This window comes from Neovison vison, chromosome 9 (genome assembly GCF_020171115.1).
Source record: "Neovison vison isolate M4711 chromosome 9, ASM_NN_V1, whole genome shotgun sequence".
NCBI lineage: Eukaryota > Metazoa > Chordata > Mammalia > Carnivora > Mustelidae > Neogale > Neogale vison.
The window spans coordinates 7,038,287-7,052,555 of NC_058099.1; the positions used below are offsets into that span (position 1 = coordinate 7,038,287).

Here is a 14,269-nt window from a genome sequence, read left to right on the forward strand (position 1 = left end):
ACCCCCCACCCCCACGCTCCCCAGGCCACCTCTCTTGCTTGGATCTGGGAGCAGCATCTCTTGAAAGGTGGAGTCTCTGGCTTGCAGAAAACTCAGCATGTTTTTTTTTTTTTTTTTAACTCAGCATGTTTTGATGAGGATGTGGAGAAATTGGAACATCGCTGGCTCTAAAATAGGGCCGCTCCTGTGGAAGACAGCCTGGCAGTTCCTCAAAAGATTAGCGTTACCATTGACCCAGCACTACTTCTAAGTATGTGTGTATACACACAAAGAAATGAAATATGCATCCACATAAAAACTCGTAGAATGTTCGTAGCAGCGTTACCCATAGTAGCTAAAAAGTAGAAACACAAATGTCCATCAACTGATGAGTAAATAAAATGGTGTTGTTCAAGCAATGGAGTAGCATCTGGCCATAAAATGAAGTGCGGTTTCACGCTACAACATGGATGAATCGTGGAAAACATTATTCTAAGTGAAAGCACTTATTTTATTATTTCATTTTTGTTAAATGTCCAATATAACAAACATCCTTAGAGACTTTGTGATTGTCAGGGGCTGTGGGGAGGGCAAAGGGGGAGTGGCTGTGGGCTTCATTTGGGGTGATGAAAATGTTCTAGAACTGGATAAAGCTTATGGTTGCACAACTTTGTGAATATCCAGGAAATGACTGAATTATACACTTTCAAAGGGTGAATTTTAAGGTATGTGAGTTCTATCTCAATACATTAGATAGGATTTACCATTGCTGGGAACCAACTTTTAACTGGGACTTTTTAACTTTGGGCTTCTTTTGCCCATTTCTGTGGGATCTCAGTTTGAGGTGGAAAGGAAAACTCTCTGGAGTTTGAAACATTTTCATTTTTTTATTTTTTTTAAATAAACTCTCTGAACTGTTCGTAATAAAATACAAAGAAAAAAAATAGAACATTGTTGAGAGTCCCAGCCATAGACTCCAAAAGAGGTGTTTCTCTTTTTTCTATTTTTTAAAAAAGATTTTATTTGACAGAGATCACAAGTAGGCAGAGAGGCAGGCAGAGAGAGTGGGAGGCAGGCTCCCTGGTGAGTAGGGAGCCTGATTCAGGGCTCAATCCCAGGACCCTGAGATCATGACCTGAGCCAAAGGCAGAGGCTTTAACCCACTGAGCCACCCAGGCGCCCCAACAGAGATGTTTCCCACCAGCATTGTAAATAGCAGTGCCCTTCACGGAGGAAGTTTTCATTAGTTTGACAAAAATACAAACGATCTGTGTAGATGTGTACCACATTGGTGTACATTTGCCAACTGTTTTTTTTTGTTGTTTGTTTGTTTGTTTGGTGGACAGCAAAGTAAAGTTTATTGAGTGATAGTACAAAGCTCCCAAAGAGGGAGGGGACCCAAAAGGGTTGCCCCCAACTGTTCTTTCTTGGAAGATCTTTCATGCATTGTTAAGTTCTAGTCCATTTATCATTAAGACTATGAAAACAGGCTGGGTATTGTGGCATTGATAGCTGGTGCTTGTTTTTCAAATGATCTCCCTTGGCAAAATTAAAAGCTGGAAACTCCAAAATGTCCAAAAATTTGAGGGGGAAGGAGATTTACTGAATCTTGACGCCTGTGTGGGCCCATTGTTTTTGAGGACACAGGGGAATTCTCTGAGTTTTGTCCTCAGGTTAGAGTAGACAGGACAAGACTGGATCACCCAGAAGGCTAATAACAGCTAAAACAAAAAGGTTAGGGTTCAGCACAGTACCCCATTCATTCACCTCTCTAAAGAATGTGTTGTTCTTTTAAATACAGGAAAATGTGAAGAGCATAAAAATAGCCCATAATCTTGTCATTCAGAAACCAGCTAACAGGAGTGCCTAGCTGGCTTAGTTGGTAGAGCACACAGCTCTTGATCTCAGGGTTGTGAGTTCAAGCCCTATGATGGGTGTACAGATTACTTAAAAACAAAATCTTTAAAAAAATCATTTTTTAAAAAAGATTTTATTTATTTATTTGAGAAAGAAAGAACACAAGCAGGCAAAGGGAGAGGGAGAAGCAGGCTCCCTGCTGAGCAGAAAGCCTGACATCGGGCTTGATCCCAGCACCCTGGGATCATGACCCCAGCTGAAGATAGACACTTAACCTTCTGAGCCACCTAGGCACCCCCCAAAATAAGATCTTTATAAAAAGAAAACCAGACTAATATTTTAAAAATAGTAACATATACCCATCCTTTCTTCATCCTATCCATCCCATTGGACACTGAGCAGTGCCTTACAAACTGTTTCCTCCAGTCATCTCACAGGATTATGATGTGAAGAAGGTGCACAAGGAAGAACCGACCTGGGCCAAAATAAAATGAGAAGCCTCGTGTCCCAGGCACCAAGCACTTGTTTACTGGCTCTCCTGTAGCATTTTCCTTGATCATTTTTAGAAAAGGGAAGGGGTGAGTAAAGGAAATCATCCAATGGAGACTTAAATATTGATTATAAAAGCTTCTTATAAAATAACACACATATTTCCAGAATAAATGCATTCCACAGATACAAACCTGGCAAAGAGAAACAAAAATCAGTGAGACTGGGATTACACTTTGAAGAGGCCACTCGACATGGGCCCTTCAGTGTCTGTTGTGAAGTGCATGGGGCATGCGGCCTCATGGACACTTGAACCTGAGGTTTCCACAGGGCATGGGGGGGTGGCACTGGGGCAACCACCGAACCCATGACAGAAAACAGCAAGTGAACCTGCTCACAGCCCAGGAGGGGTGGTGAGGACCTCGGGCTGATAGCTCCTGCTGGTTCAGGGAAGAGAAAACCCAAGAGAGAGATTCCTCAAAAGAGGAGGGCTGTGAAGGAACTGGAAAAAAAGTCCAGATCATTTTCTCAGGGAAGGAAGGAGCAAAGTCATGGTGAGTTAAAATCTGGTACCCTAAGATTAGTAGATTTAAGGCTTGTCAAAAAAAAAAAAAAAAAAATTAAAAAATCTCCATCAGATGACTCTGTCAGAGGAACGAAAACTAAGTCCTTCCTGCCCCCCCTCCTCCGCCCCGCTGCTTTAGGGACTTTACTGAAGCCAGTAGCTCAGACAAGATCCTGAACACGCTTCCATCAGTGCAAGCGAGAGGAAAGCAACAGGCTTTCCGGCTATGGCTTGGCCCCTCCGCAGTTCCCATGGCATCAATCCGGGCTCCTGGCCCAAGACCGGCAGCCTTAGGCAGGAGGAGATCGGGAGCGGATGGGAGAGCTGGTCAGGTAGGTAGTGTAGGGACTGTCCCCGAACACGTTGGCATAGGATGACTTGAGGAACTGGACGTAGTTCTGCATGCTGCGATTGGTGCTCTCTGACTGCTCCAGGCGATCTTTGAGGTCCTGGAGTCGGCTCTGGTAGCGACGGTCAGCCTAGGAGGAAGAACGGGAGTACAGGCCAAGTGTGCGAAATGTCCAGAACAGAGTCTTGATCACTGGTTGCCAGGGACTGAGGGCGCGCTGAGGGGGGACTGGGAGTGACTGCTGTTGGCTGTGGGGTTTCTTTCTGAAAATATTCTAAACTTGTGGCAATAATGGCACACCTCTGTGAATATACTAAAAACCACTAAATTGTACAGTTTATTTATTTATTTATTTTTTTTTAAGATTTTATTTATTTATTTGACAGAGAGAGACCACAAGTAGGCAGAGAGGCAGGCAGAGAGAGAGAGAGGAGGAAGCAGGCTCCCTGCTGAGCAGAGAGCCCGATGTGGGACTCGATCCCAGGACCCTGAGATCATGACCTGAGCCGAAGGCAGCGGCTTAACCCACTGAGCCACCCAGGCGCCCCTGTACAGTTTATTTTAAGATATTAATTATTTGACAGAGATCACAAGTAGGCAGAGGCAGGCGGGGGGAGGGGGAAGCAGGCTCCCCGCCGAGCAGAGAGGGCAATGCGGGGCTTGATCCCAGGACCCTGAGATCATGACCTGAGCCAAAGGCAGAGGCTTAACCCACTGAGCCACCCAGGCACCCCAAATTGTACAGTTTAAATGAGTGACTTTTATGGTATGTAAATGATATCTAACAAAGCGGTTAAGAAAAAAAAAGGGATCTGCCTGGAAAATCCTGAAGGGATGGGAAAGTGATTTGAGAAAAATAAAACTGTGTCATAGTCATAAATACACCTTGCCCAGAGGCACCTGAGTGGCTCAGAGTGGCTCTGCCTTTGGCTCAGGTCATGGTCTCAGGGTCCTGGGATCAAGCCCCGAGTCGGACTCTCTGCTCAGCAGGGAGCCTGCTTCCTCCCTCTCTCTCTCTCTCTCTGCCTGTCTCTCTGCCTTGTGATCTCTGTCTGTCAAATAAATAAATAAATAAAATCTTTAAAAAAACAGAACAAACAAACAAACAAAAACCTTGTCCTGCCGGCCCCAGGAAGCTAAAATCTAAATTCACTCCCTTCTCTCCTGCCCCCTACCCTCCAACCCGACTCACATCATCCCGGCTCCGCCGCAGCTGGCTGAGTTCAGTTTTGGTCCTGCTCAGTTGGGTCTCAAGGTCCAGGATTTTGCTCTGGGCGGCTCGCTCCTTGGAGACTGCGTGCTCCTTGGTTTGTTCCACCTGCTCAGAAGACACAGAGGTGTGGCTGGCCTACCTGACCTGGGCAGCGATGGGCTGTGAAGCCTGGGCCACTCCCACTCTGGTCTCACGGACAGCCCTTGCACATCGCTATGGATGGTTCCCAGGAGCCCCGGGGCAGGAGCTAACTACGGGGACTTCTGCAGCCCATTCTACCTGCCCCTTCCCCACACTCCATGAGTCATCATCTGAGCTGTGGTAAACTCGGCGGAGTCCCACGCAGGCTTGGGAGTTTTTAATAAGTCCCAATTGAACTGAACAAGCCATCGTGAATAAAGGGCTAAATCCTTTACAGTAATTGCTCATTTGATCCTTACAACGAATTCATGAGGCAGGTGCCACTACTGTGTGCCCATTTTTTAGATAGGGAAATAGGCCCAGAGAGGTCAGCTGATTTGCCCAAGGTCACAGAGCTAGTTAGTAAAGGAATCGAGACTGACCTGCCTCCTAGCATCTTCAATGGCGCTCTCCAACTGCCTGGCCAGGGTCCCACACTCCCGTGTTTTCTCCTCTAGCCGGAGCTGGGACTGGTGGATTGCCTCCTCCCTCTTGGCAATCACCTGTAGGAACTCGATATTCTGGGCGCTGGTCGCCTCCAGTTTCCTAGGTGAAAGTGCTTAATCAGATCCTGCTTATATCCCTTCCTGTCCTGTTCCACCCCACCAGGGAGCTGCCAGTCACCCCTGGACCAGGGCTCTCATCACGCCAAGAGTCTCCAAGGAACCAGAGGAATAAACCAGAGGAAACTGCTGATCAGCAGGACGGCAGGGAGCTGAGCAGCCGAGACAGCCAGTTGAAGAGCGGGAAGAGTGGGCGGGCGAGCTGGGCAGTCGAGCCAACTGAGCGTGCCTGTTAGCACAGGTAACATGGCACCTTGTATTGAACTTAAAATTTAGAAGTTATACAATGTTTCACAAATGCAATTAATTTGTTTCTTATGCAGGTGGGAGAATGGTTAAGAGAGAAGGAAGTTTCTAGAATAAGATTAAAATATATTCCTTTAGAATTAAAATTTTAACCTTAAAAAAATGTATAGAGGACAAATAAAATTGCCACTTGTAAAACAGAACAAAAAAAAAACAAACAACAAAACCACGGTTGCCGTTATCCCCACTCTACAGATGAAGAAACTGAGGCACTGAGAGCTAACGTCATTGGCCCAAGGTCAGCACAGGGGGCAGGTTTGTCACTAAAACCTATGCCCTCGGCTTCTGTTCGCTGCTGCCCCCTCAGCAAAGGGACTTCTGCTGGACCACCCTACCATGGATGTAAGCCGCCACAGGCTGCAGTGACCATTCTGATATGCACACGTGGTCCCCACGGCACTCCCGGAATATCTTCCAGTTGCAAGCTCTGTAAGTCCTGTTGGTCCAGCTGCATACTGGCGGCCAGCAGAGCAGAGCACAGACAGAGCCCAGGAGACCCGCTGGCTTAAGTCCCCGCATGCAGACTGCACGAGCCACCTGGGCGGTCATGACATCCCAGAGGCCTTTCAGCTCTGAAACTAAGGCTCCAGCCCTCATTTTACAGATGCTAAAAGCTCCGGAGGAGGACAGTCAGGGGCCTACATACAGCTTTGCCAGATACCAGCTGTGTCACCTTGGGCAAGTCACTTCACCTCTCTCCATGCTCAGTTTCCTCATATTTAAAATTGGGATAATAGGGGACGCCTGGGTGGCGCAGTTGGTTAAACGACTGCCTCCGGCTCAGGGCGTGATCCTGGAGTCCCGGGATCGAGTCCCACATCAGGCTCCCAGCTCCATGGGGAGTCTGCTTCGCTCTCTGACCTTCTCGCTCATTCTCTCTCTCACTGTCTCTCTCTCTCAAATAAATAAAAAAAAATAAATAAATAAAATTGGGATAATAGTAGGGGCACCTGGCCAACTCCCTCGGTAGTGTGTGCGACTCTTGGTCTCAGGGTTGTGAGTGCAAGCCCCATGCTGGGCACAGAGGCTACTTAAAAAAAAAGCGGAGCGGGGGGAATAATAGCAACTATAATATAGCAACACATTAATACAGTGCACTTCCCTATGCCAGATAATGTGTTAAGGCCTTTGAGGAAGGCCTCATGGAAGACTTACAGTAATCTCATGAGCTAGATTCTTATCCCTCCCTTGATCCCTTTCTCAAGATGAGTCAACAGAGATTCAAAAGGGTTCAAGGATTTGCTCAAGCTCACCAGATAGGTTAAGGGGCCAAGCTGAGACTCAAGTCCAGGGCTTCTGACTCCAAAAACTGCACTCTTCCCCTAACTGCCTCCAACAGTCCGCAGGTAACAGAAGAATCAGATCGGAAAGGTCTTGGGGAAGGAGGATGGGGAGCGGGGGGGATGCCCCCTAGTAGCCGCATACTGGTCCTACTGGTTTGCTAGGTGAAGTGTGCCTTTCTGGTACATGGAGCCTGTGGGTGGTCTGAACTTGACCCCTCTTCTCCTGGAGCGTCCCCTAGTCAAGAGACTGCCTTCCTCTCTCCCACAGCGCTTACCACTATAATGGAAGCAGCTTTTCCTCTGAGGTCTGCCCTGCACCTTCCAGGGCCTTGAGTCCCTCAAACACTTCTGCACACTAAGCACAAAGCAGCTAAGTGGCTGAAAGTCTCAGGTCCTAGGAAGAGGACAGAGATGGGACCAAGTGCCTCTAACCTCTCCAGTTCATCCACCTTCAGACTCAGCTGTTTATTTTCCTTCTGGGAAGACTGGTGTTTCTCTCTTGCCATCTCCAGCTTGTCCCCCTGATGTTCGATCTAAAATGACAGGAACACAGACCTGTTTATGAAGGAACTTCCCGGTGCAGCCCTCCCTTCCCACTAGGACCTGTCATCCACACCCAGGAGAGGGCCGTGCCGCCCTCAGCAGGCATCCCAAGTCTCCACGCACAACCTGGAGGAGAGAGAGGAGGGACAGGTTAGGCCCAACTCCCGTGAAGGCTTGCCCCACACGAAGAGAAGCCAGGTTTGATCCCCATGAACCACAGTGACACTTTCTTGATCAGAAGCCACTCGGTGGGATCCGGGGCAGACATGAGAAGGCGGAAGCAGATGGCAGGTTTAACTGGCCCACACGATGTGCCACGGAGCTTTACCAGTTACATTGTTGGCACCGCTGATTTCATTTTCTCTTTGAATGGGGACAAGGACACGCAAGGCCACAGGAAACCTAGCAAGTCTTTTAGGTTGGCGAGTTTGATTGGTTCTTCAGAGGGCTGCCGTAAGCCAAAGCCTCAGATACCAGGCTCGAAAGGCCCTCAGAATTCTCAGGCTCAAGAGAGGGCAGGCAACTGAAGGGGACTGAGAACACAGGCTCGGGCAGCAGGTGGAGCTGGCTGGGTTCCAAACCCTGTTCACTAAGCATCAACTCTGTGACCTCAGGAAATTATGCCCCTATGCCTTGGACTGCTTTCTGGAAAATGAGAGAAAACAGTATCCACATTTTCAAGTTTCTGGGAGAATTACATGAGACAATACCGGAGCACAAACTCTGTGCTCAAGAAATGACAGCTACTTTTATTATTACGACCTGGCAGATCAAGAGAAGGGAAGGGCCTTGCCCTGCAAAGGAGAGGTACATAGTCTCTTAGACCATAGGCAGGATTCTAGTCACCCAGGGACAGACTGCTTCTGGGAGGAAGGGAGCCCTCTTTCGCGTCAGAACCTCAGGCAGTGGGTCTGGTAAGAGTAGTGAAAGGCAGCTGAAGCAAGAGAAAGGTGGAAAAGAGCACACAGAGGGCGGGGTGGGAGGCGGAGTCTCCCCTGGGGGCGTGGCCGAGCACAGCGACAGAGCAGAATGGGGTGGAGACTTGGTGGGGGCGGGGTGCGGCAACACAGGAGAGTGACGGCTCCTATAACTACAATCACTTTGTGCAAACACAAGGCATTTGGCACACCAGACTTTTATTTCACAGCACTGATGATAGCTCACTCCTTTCAGAAAGCGGCAGCCAAGAAAAAGGAAGTGGTCCTCCCTTGGGGGGGGCGTGCAGCTCATCTCGGTAAGCGGGCCCCTGCTCGCGCCAGTTCGTGGGACCCTTTCTGCCAGTCCCTTACCCGGCTGCGCAGGTCTGATATGATGGCCGTGAGGTCGATGTTCTTCCTCTCATAGCCCTGCAGCTGGTCTTGGCACTCTGCCAGCTTGGCCTCTGTGATCTTAAGGATGTCGGGCAGCTGCTGCAGGTCAGCCAGCTGGGACTGGAACTGCCTACGGGCCTGGAGTGGGGGAGAGAAAAGCCCGCCATTGGGAAGGGTCCTGCTGCGGGTGGGGTCAGGCAGAGTCCTTTGGGATTAGGGCAGGGCCACCCTCGGTCCCCTGAAGAGGGCCCACCCTCCCCAAACGCCACTGAGGGTGTCCAGCTATTCTCTGAGGTACACACTTGACCCCCAAATGGCTTTCAGAGCCTGCCACTCCTTTAGTCACTGAATAACAATGGCAACCACAGAGCAAACCCCAGGACCCAGACCCTGTGCTAAAGGCTCTCTCAGTTAATTCTTACAAAGACCTATAAAGTGGGAGCTGTTGTCCCAACACAAGGATCAAAGGAACGAAGTCATTTCCCTAAGGTTGCCCAGCAGGAAACGGACAGAGCCAGGATGAAGGTCCAGTCCAACTCCAAAGCCCATAGGAAGGCAATCCCAATGCCACAGTTCGGAGGAGGAGGTCAGAACTCGGTGATTTAGTCCATCCCTGTATTAACAAGGAGGCTGAGGACTGGATGGGGCAAGGATTTGCCCAAGGCTTTGTAACACAGGAGTGGCTGGGCCTGCACTCAGCCCTTCTCCTAGGTTAATACTAAGATAAGCCCTTTAGCTGGAGAATAAGGCTTTCTGGGGAAAAGCGGGAGGGGGATGGGAGGCACATCTTTGGGTTGACGTAGAACAAAACAGGAAATGCCTAAGACCTGGCAGATCTGAGCATCTGAATCCACTTGGATGCTGAAGCAGGAGGTATATTTTAAGGAAACCGGAGTAAGAAAAAACCAGGAGGAAAAGGAATAAAGCAAAACAAGGAATAAAGGAATAAAGCAGAAGAGAGAGAGAAAGAGAGAGAGAGCGAGCGAGCGAGCACGGGCACGGTAGTGGGGACGAGCCCAGCAATGAGAAAACTCGTCTATCTTGCTGGTCCAAATCAGGCAGACTCACAGGCAGCCGAGGGGGACAGACATGGGATTGGGTGGGGGAAGAGAGCAAGCGAGGGGAGCAGTACCGCTTCGATCTCTTTGTTCATCTCATCTTTAAGGATCTTGTTCTCTTTGTCACAGCGTTCCAGCTGGGCAGCCACTTCATCAGCCTCCAATCTGGTCTTCATCACCTGGGGACCAGCAAAGCATTGCACCCGGTTTCTGTGAGACACACCTTTACAGCCCAACCCCTCCTAGGAGAGGGTAACGTCCTGGGCAGCCGCCTACCTGACTCTTATAGTTGTCGATCATCCCTTCATAGTTCTTAACCGATACCTTCAGCTGCTGCACCTCGATGTGCGCCTGGTTGAGCTTGTCCTCCATCGGGGCGAAGCTGGCCTGGAAGGGGTAGCTACTGAGTCAGCCACAGGAAGGTCCCCAGAGCAGGCGGCCATCCCATGCCCACCCCTCACTCCGAGGGGCTGGCCAAGGGAAAAGCGCCTACTCAAACCCACACCAGCAGTTTTCCTCAGACAGGTGCCCGGGCAACCTCAGAACTGACCCGGGAACAATGAACGGAGGGCCACCAACCTCCCCCACAAGCGAACACGCACCTGTAACTTTGACTCCCTCAGAACTTAATACTAACAGCCCACTGTTGACCAGAAGCCTTACCAATAACACGTATAGTTGATTAACACATATTTTGTGTGCTCTGTGGATCACATACTGTACTCTCAGAACACGTGAGCTAAAGGGACGCCTGCGTGGCTCAGTCAGTGAAGTGTCTGCCTTGGGCTCAGGTCATGATCTCGGGGTCCCGGGATTGAGCCCCGCATCTAGTTCCCTGCTCGGTGAGGAGCCTGCTTCTCCCTCTCCCTACACCTGCTGTTCCCCCTGCCTGTCCTCTCTCTGTGTCAAATAAATAAAATCTTTAAAACAAAACAAAAAAAAGGAAGCTAAAGCAAAGAAAATGTTAGGCAAATCATAGAAAAAATACACTTACAGTACTAAACTGTATTTATAAAAAAAGAAAAATCCACATATAAGTGGACTCACACCGTTCAAAGGCGGGTATCAAGGGTCAGCTGTAGATACAAATAAGCAACTCCTATGTTTTCTTGTCCTTACTACAAAAGCAATATAGGACCATGAAAGAAAATGGAGGTGGAGGGCAACTGGGTGGCTCAGTCTGTTAAGCATCTGACTCTTGGTTTTGGCTTAGGTCATGATCTCACCATCGTGGAATGGAGCCATAAGTCAGACTCCCTGCTCAGTGGGGAATTGGCTTGGGATTCTCTCTCCTCCTCTCCTTCTGCCCCTCCCCCTGCTCGTGTTCTCTCTAAAATAAATAAATCAATCTTAAAAAAAAAAAGACAATGGAGGTAAGACCAATGATGCCTGATGCCTTGCCTGATGGCTGTCCTAGCTGAGCAGGTACTTTATTATTGTTTTTTTCAACAAAAATGGGTTTGTATTTACTGCTTTGCAAGTAGCAATTCCCTGCCCTACTTCTCAAGTCGATAGATGTCCTCCCTACAACCTCAATGTTCACCTTCGTAGATGCAATGAAAGAAATCATGGTATGTCAATACAATAAAATAATGTGTAGTCATTTGAAAGAGATAAAGCTAAAAACAAAAAAAACAAAAACAAAAAACAGATAAAGATAGCCATGATTTATGGGTGAGTGAGAAAAGTAAGTTGCAGAATAATGGGTGTGTACATGTTTCAGTATCTATATTCGTATGGGGGGGGGGGAACCTGGAAGAGATGTATTTGGAGTTCCCAAAGAGCACCACTTCTGTATCACAGTTCTGTAATATTTTCCACTCTTCCTGGAGAACACGATCTAAGACAATACACGTCCAGAGACACCATTTTCGACAGCCACACTGTATTATGTGCCACAGACACACATGCTGCAACGAATCCCCCAGCCACTTGTTAGGCATAGAGGCTGCCTTTCATTTCCCAGCAACCTCACTACCGCAGAGGAGCGGCCGCCCCTCCCACCAGAATGGCTCCAATGAGAAGGACTGACAATACCCCCAGGAGACAGGAGGAGACGCAGAGCAACTGTTACCTCTCGCATACCCTGGGTGGGGGTGCAACTTTGTATACCTGCCTATTCTACGGCAACATCTACCAAAGCTGAACTTAGGCTCACCGTCTGACGACCAGCAATTCTAACTCAAGGTATTTAACTTGCGAAAATATCCCAAATAGGTATGCCTGAAAATGTACGAAGATACTGTACAAGTCAAATGTCCATTGACAAGAGGGATGAATGTAGCGTGCTGTGGTCCTACAGCGCCAGGCCAGACAGCACGGACCCTGAGACCTGCTGCAAAGCACGGATCGTTTACAGACAGAGGCTGAATGAAAGCCAGGTACGGAATTCAAAAACAGGTAAGAAATTCTGTGCGGACTGAAGTCGGGAGGACAGTCACCTTTGCATGTGTTATTTCTAAGCAGGTGAGGCCAGGTGATGCTAGTAAGGTTTGGGTCAGGGTGGGTGATGGACAAAATGTGTCCACTTCATGAAAATTCTAGAATGTTGTACCTCTCCCTATGTCACACTTAACAAATAAATCAGTAAAAAGGAATAAACCGAGGGCACCTGGCTCTGTCAGTAGAGGCTCTTGATCTCGGAGTTGTGAGTTCAAGTCCCATGCTGGATGTAGAAATTACTTAAAAATAATTTTTTTTTAAAAGATCTTATTTGACACAGAGAGAGAGAACATAAGCAGGGAGAGCGACAGGCAGAGGGAGAAGCAGGCTCCCTGCTGAGCAGGAAGCCCAATGTGGGGCTCGATCCCAGGACCCTGGGATCATGACCGGAGCCGAAGGCAGATGCTTAACCAGCTGAGCCACCCAAGTGCCCCTTGAAAATAAAATTTTTTTAAAAATAGGGGCGCCTGGGTGGCTCAGTGGGTTAAGCCTCTACCTTCAGCTCAGGTCATGATCCCAGGGTCCTGGGATCGAGCCCCACATCGGGCTCTCTGCTCAGCAGAGAGCCTGCTTCCTCCTCTCTCTGCCTGCCTCTCTGCCTACTTGTAATCTCTTGTCTGTCAAATAAATAAAATCTTTAAAAAAAAATTTTTTTTTTAAATAAATAAACCTAGACTGGACTGTCCAGATCCGTTAAGAAGAGCCGGCCTGGCTCTGAAACATGAAAGGCTGTAGAGCCAGTGGTCTTGACCAGGAGCTCCAGAACAAGACTGGGCTCCAGATCTTAACGCCAACACTTCCTAGGCACAATCTCAGCAACAAACATGACCCGTCTCTAAGTCTGGTTCCTTATTCTATAAAGTAGAGACTATCGGGAGGTTGGGAGGTTAGAGAAATGGATGCACGTCAAGGGGACAGCAGCCCCCCGGAGTCAGTGCCCACCTCCAGTCGGCTGTGTTGACGCACACGGGCTGGGTGTCCATGTTAAGCGTCTCACACACATTACCTCACCTCATCAGAGCCTCCTTTCCTCCCACTAAGAAACCACAGTGACAGAGGATAAACTATCTTACCCAGGGCTAGCCGCTAGTGAAAGGTGGTCAGAACTTGATCCAGGCCTTTATTTATGTCTTTATTTTAAAGATTTTATTTATATACTTGAGAGGGAGAGGGAGAAGCAGACTCCGCACAGAGCAGAGGGTCCGACATGGGGCTCGATCCTAGGACCCCAAGATCATTACCTGAGCTGAAGGCAGATGCCTAACCGGCTGAGCCACCCAGGCGCCCCGAATCCAGGCCTTTCTGATTCCAGTGCAAACCCTCCTACTCATGTCACTGCCCCCAGGCCCGCCAAAGACCCCTGAGTATTTCTGGGAGTCCGTCCGGAGTGCCCCGTCAGGGGACCCACTGCCCTCCACCCGTGGTGCGGGCCCCGCTCTCACTACAGACCTTCAGCCTCTCGTTCTCTAGCTTGAACGCGGAGTACTCAGCCGTCTGCCGGTGTAATCTCTCCACCAGGCTGTCCCGATCTTCCCGCATCTTCTCCTCCAACGTTTGTTGTTGGTTTACGAGATCTGTCACCCGGCTGGTAGGTCGCAGAGAGCAAGCAAACAAAGAGAAGTGTTATGTGGGTTCTGAGAAGCCCGGGTCTTTGTGTGGAGTGGGGCCAAGTGTTCCTCCAGTGCCACCTCGTGGCGCCCTGTCTGTTCCTGACTCTCCACTCCGCTGCCCTGCTCTGGCCTGGGACTGCCGCTGTGGCGGTCCCACATACCGATCCCCTTCTTTCAGCCTTTATGTCTGTCTCCCATACCATCCTGTCCAGAAGCCTTCTGTGTTCTGATCCTCCCATAAGGCCAAGAAGACAAGAACCAGAGATGCGTCCCTTCTCAACTCTCCATGGGCCCCCCTTGGATCTCTCAGCCCAGCAGGTCTTTAAGTTAGGACAGAACTCCCAGGCTGGGTGGTCAGGGACACCCCCCAACATTCCTCTCCCTTGTTCACGTGTGTGACCGTTCCCCTCGCACAGACGGGAAGGGAAAGAAGTCAGGTGCTCACGTGCCCTCACTCCCTTCCCCAACCCCCCAGTCACTCAGCAGGGCTGTGATCTGGCAGCAGAGACCGTGGCCCCACAG

General features: G+C 49.3%; 1 protein-coding gene across 7 annotated transcripts in view; it reads right to left on the reverse strand.

The window, feature by feature from the left end:
• Positions 1–2,126: 2,126 nt before the first annotated feature.
• The window catches only part of ODF2 (outer dense fiber of sperm tails 2), a 35,198-nt gene continuing 23,055 nt past the window's right edge, over positions 2,127–14,269 (reverse strand). For 6 of the 7 annotated variants that reach the window (XM_044264772.1, XM_044264770.1, XM_044264768.1 and 3 more), the window contains 8 exons: positions 13,587–13,722; positions 9,972–10,082; positions 9,770–9,874; positions 8,617–8,775; positions 7,217–7,317; positions 5,016–5,178; positions 4,432–4,557; positions 2,127–3,369 (listed from right to left, as the gene is read on the reverse strand). In XM_044264772.1, the coding sequence (XP_044120707.1) occupies positions 3,181–3,369; positions 4,432–4,557; positions 5,016–5,178; positions 7,217–7,317; positions 8,617–8,775; positions 9,770–9,874; positions 9,972–10,082; positions 13,587–13,722 (1,090 nt within the window). In that variant the 3' untranslated portion in view covers positions 2,127–3,180. The other variant, XM_044264774.1, reaches the window with a different exon arrangement.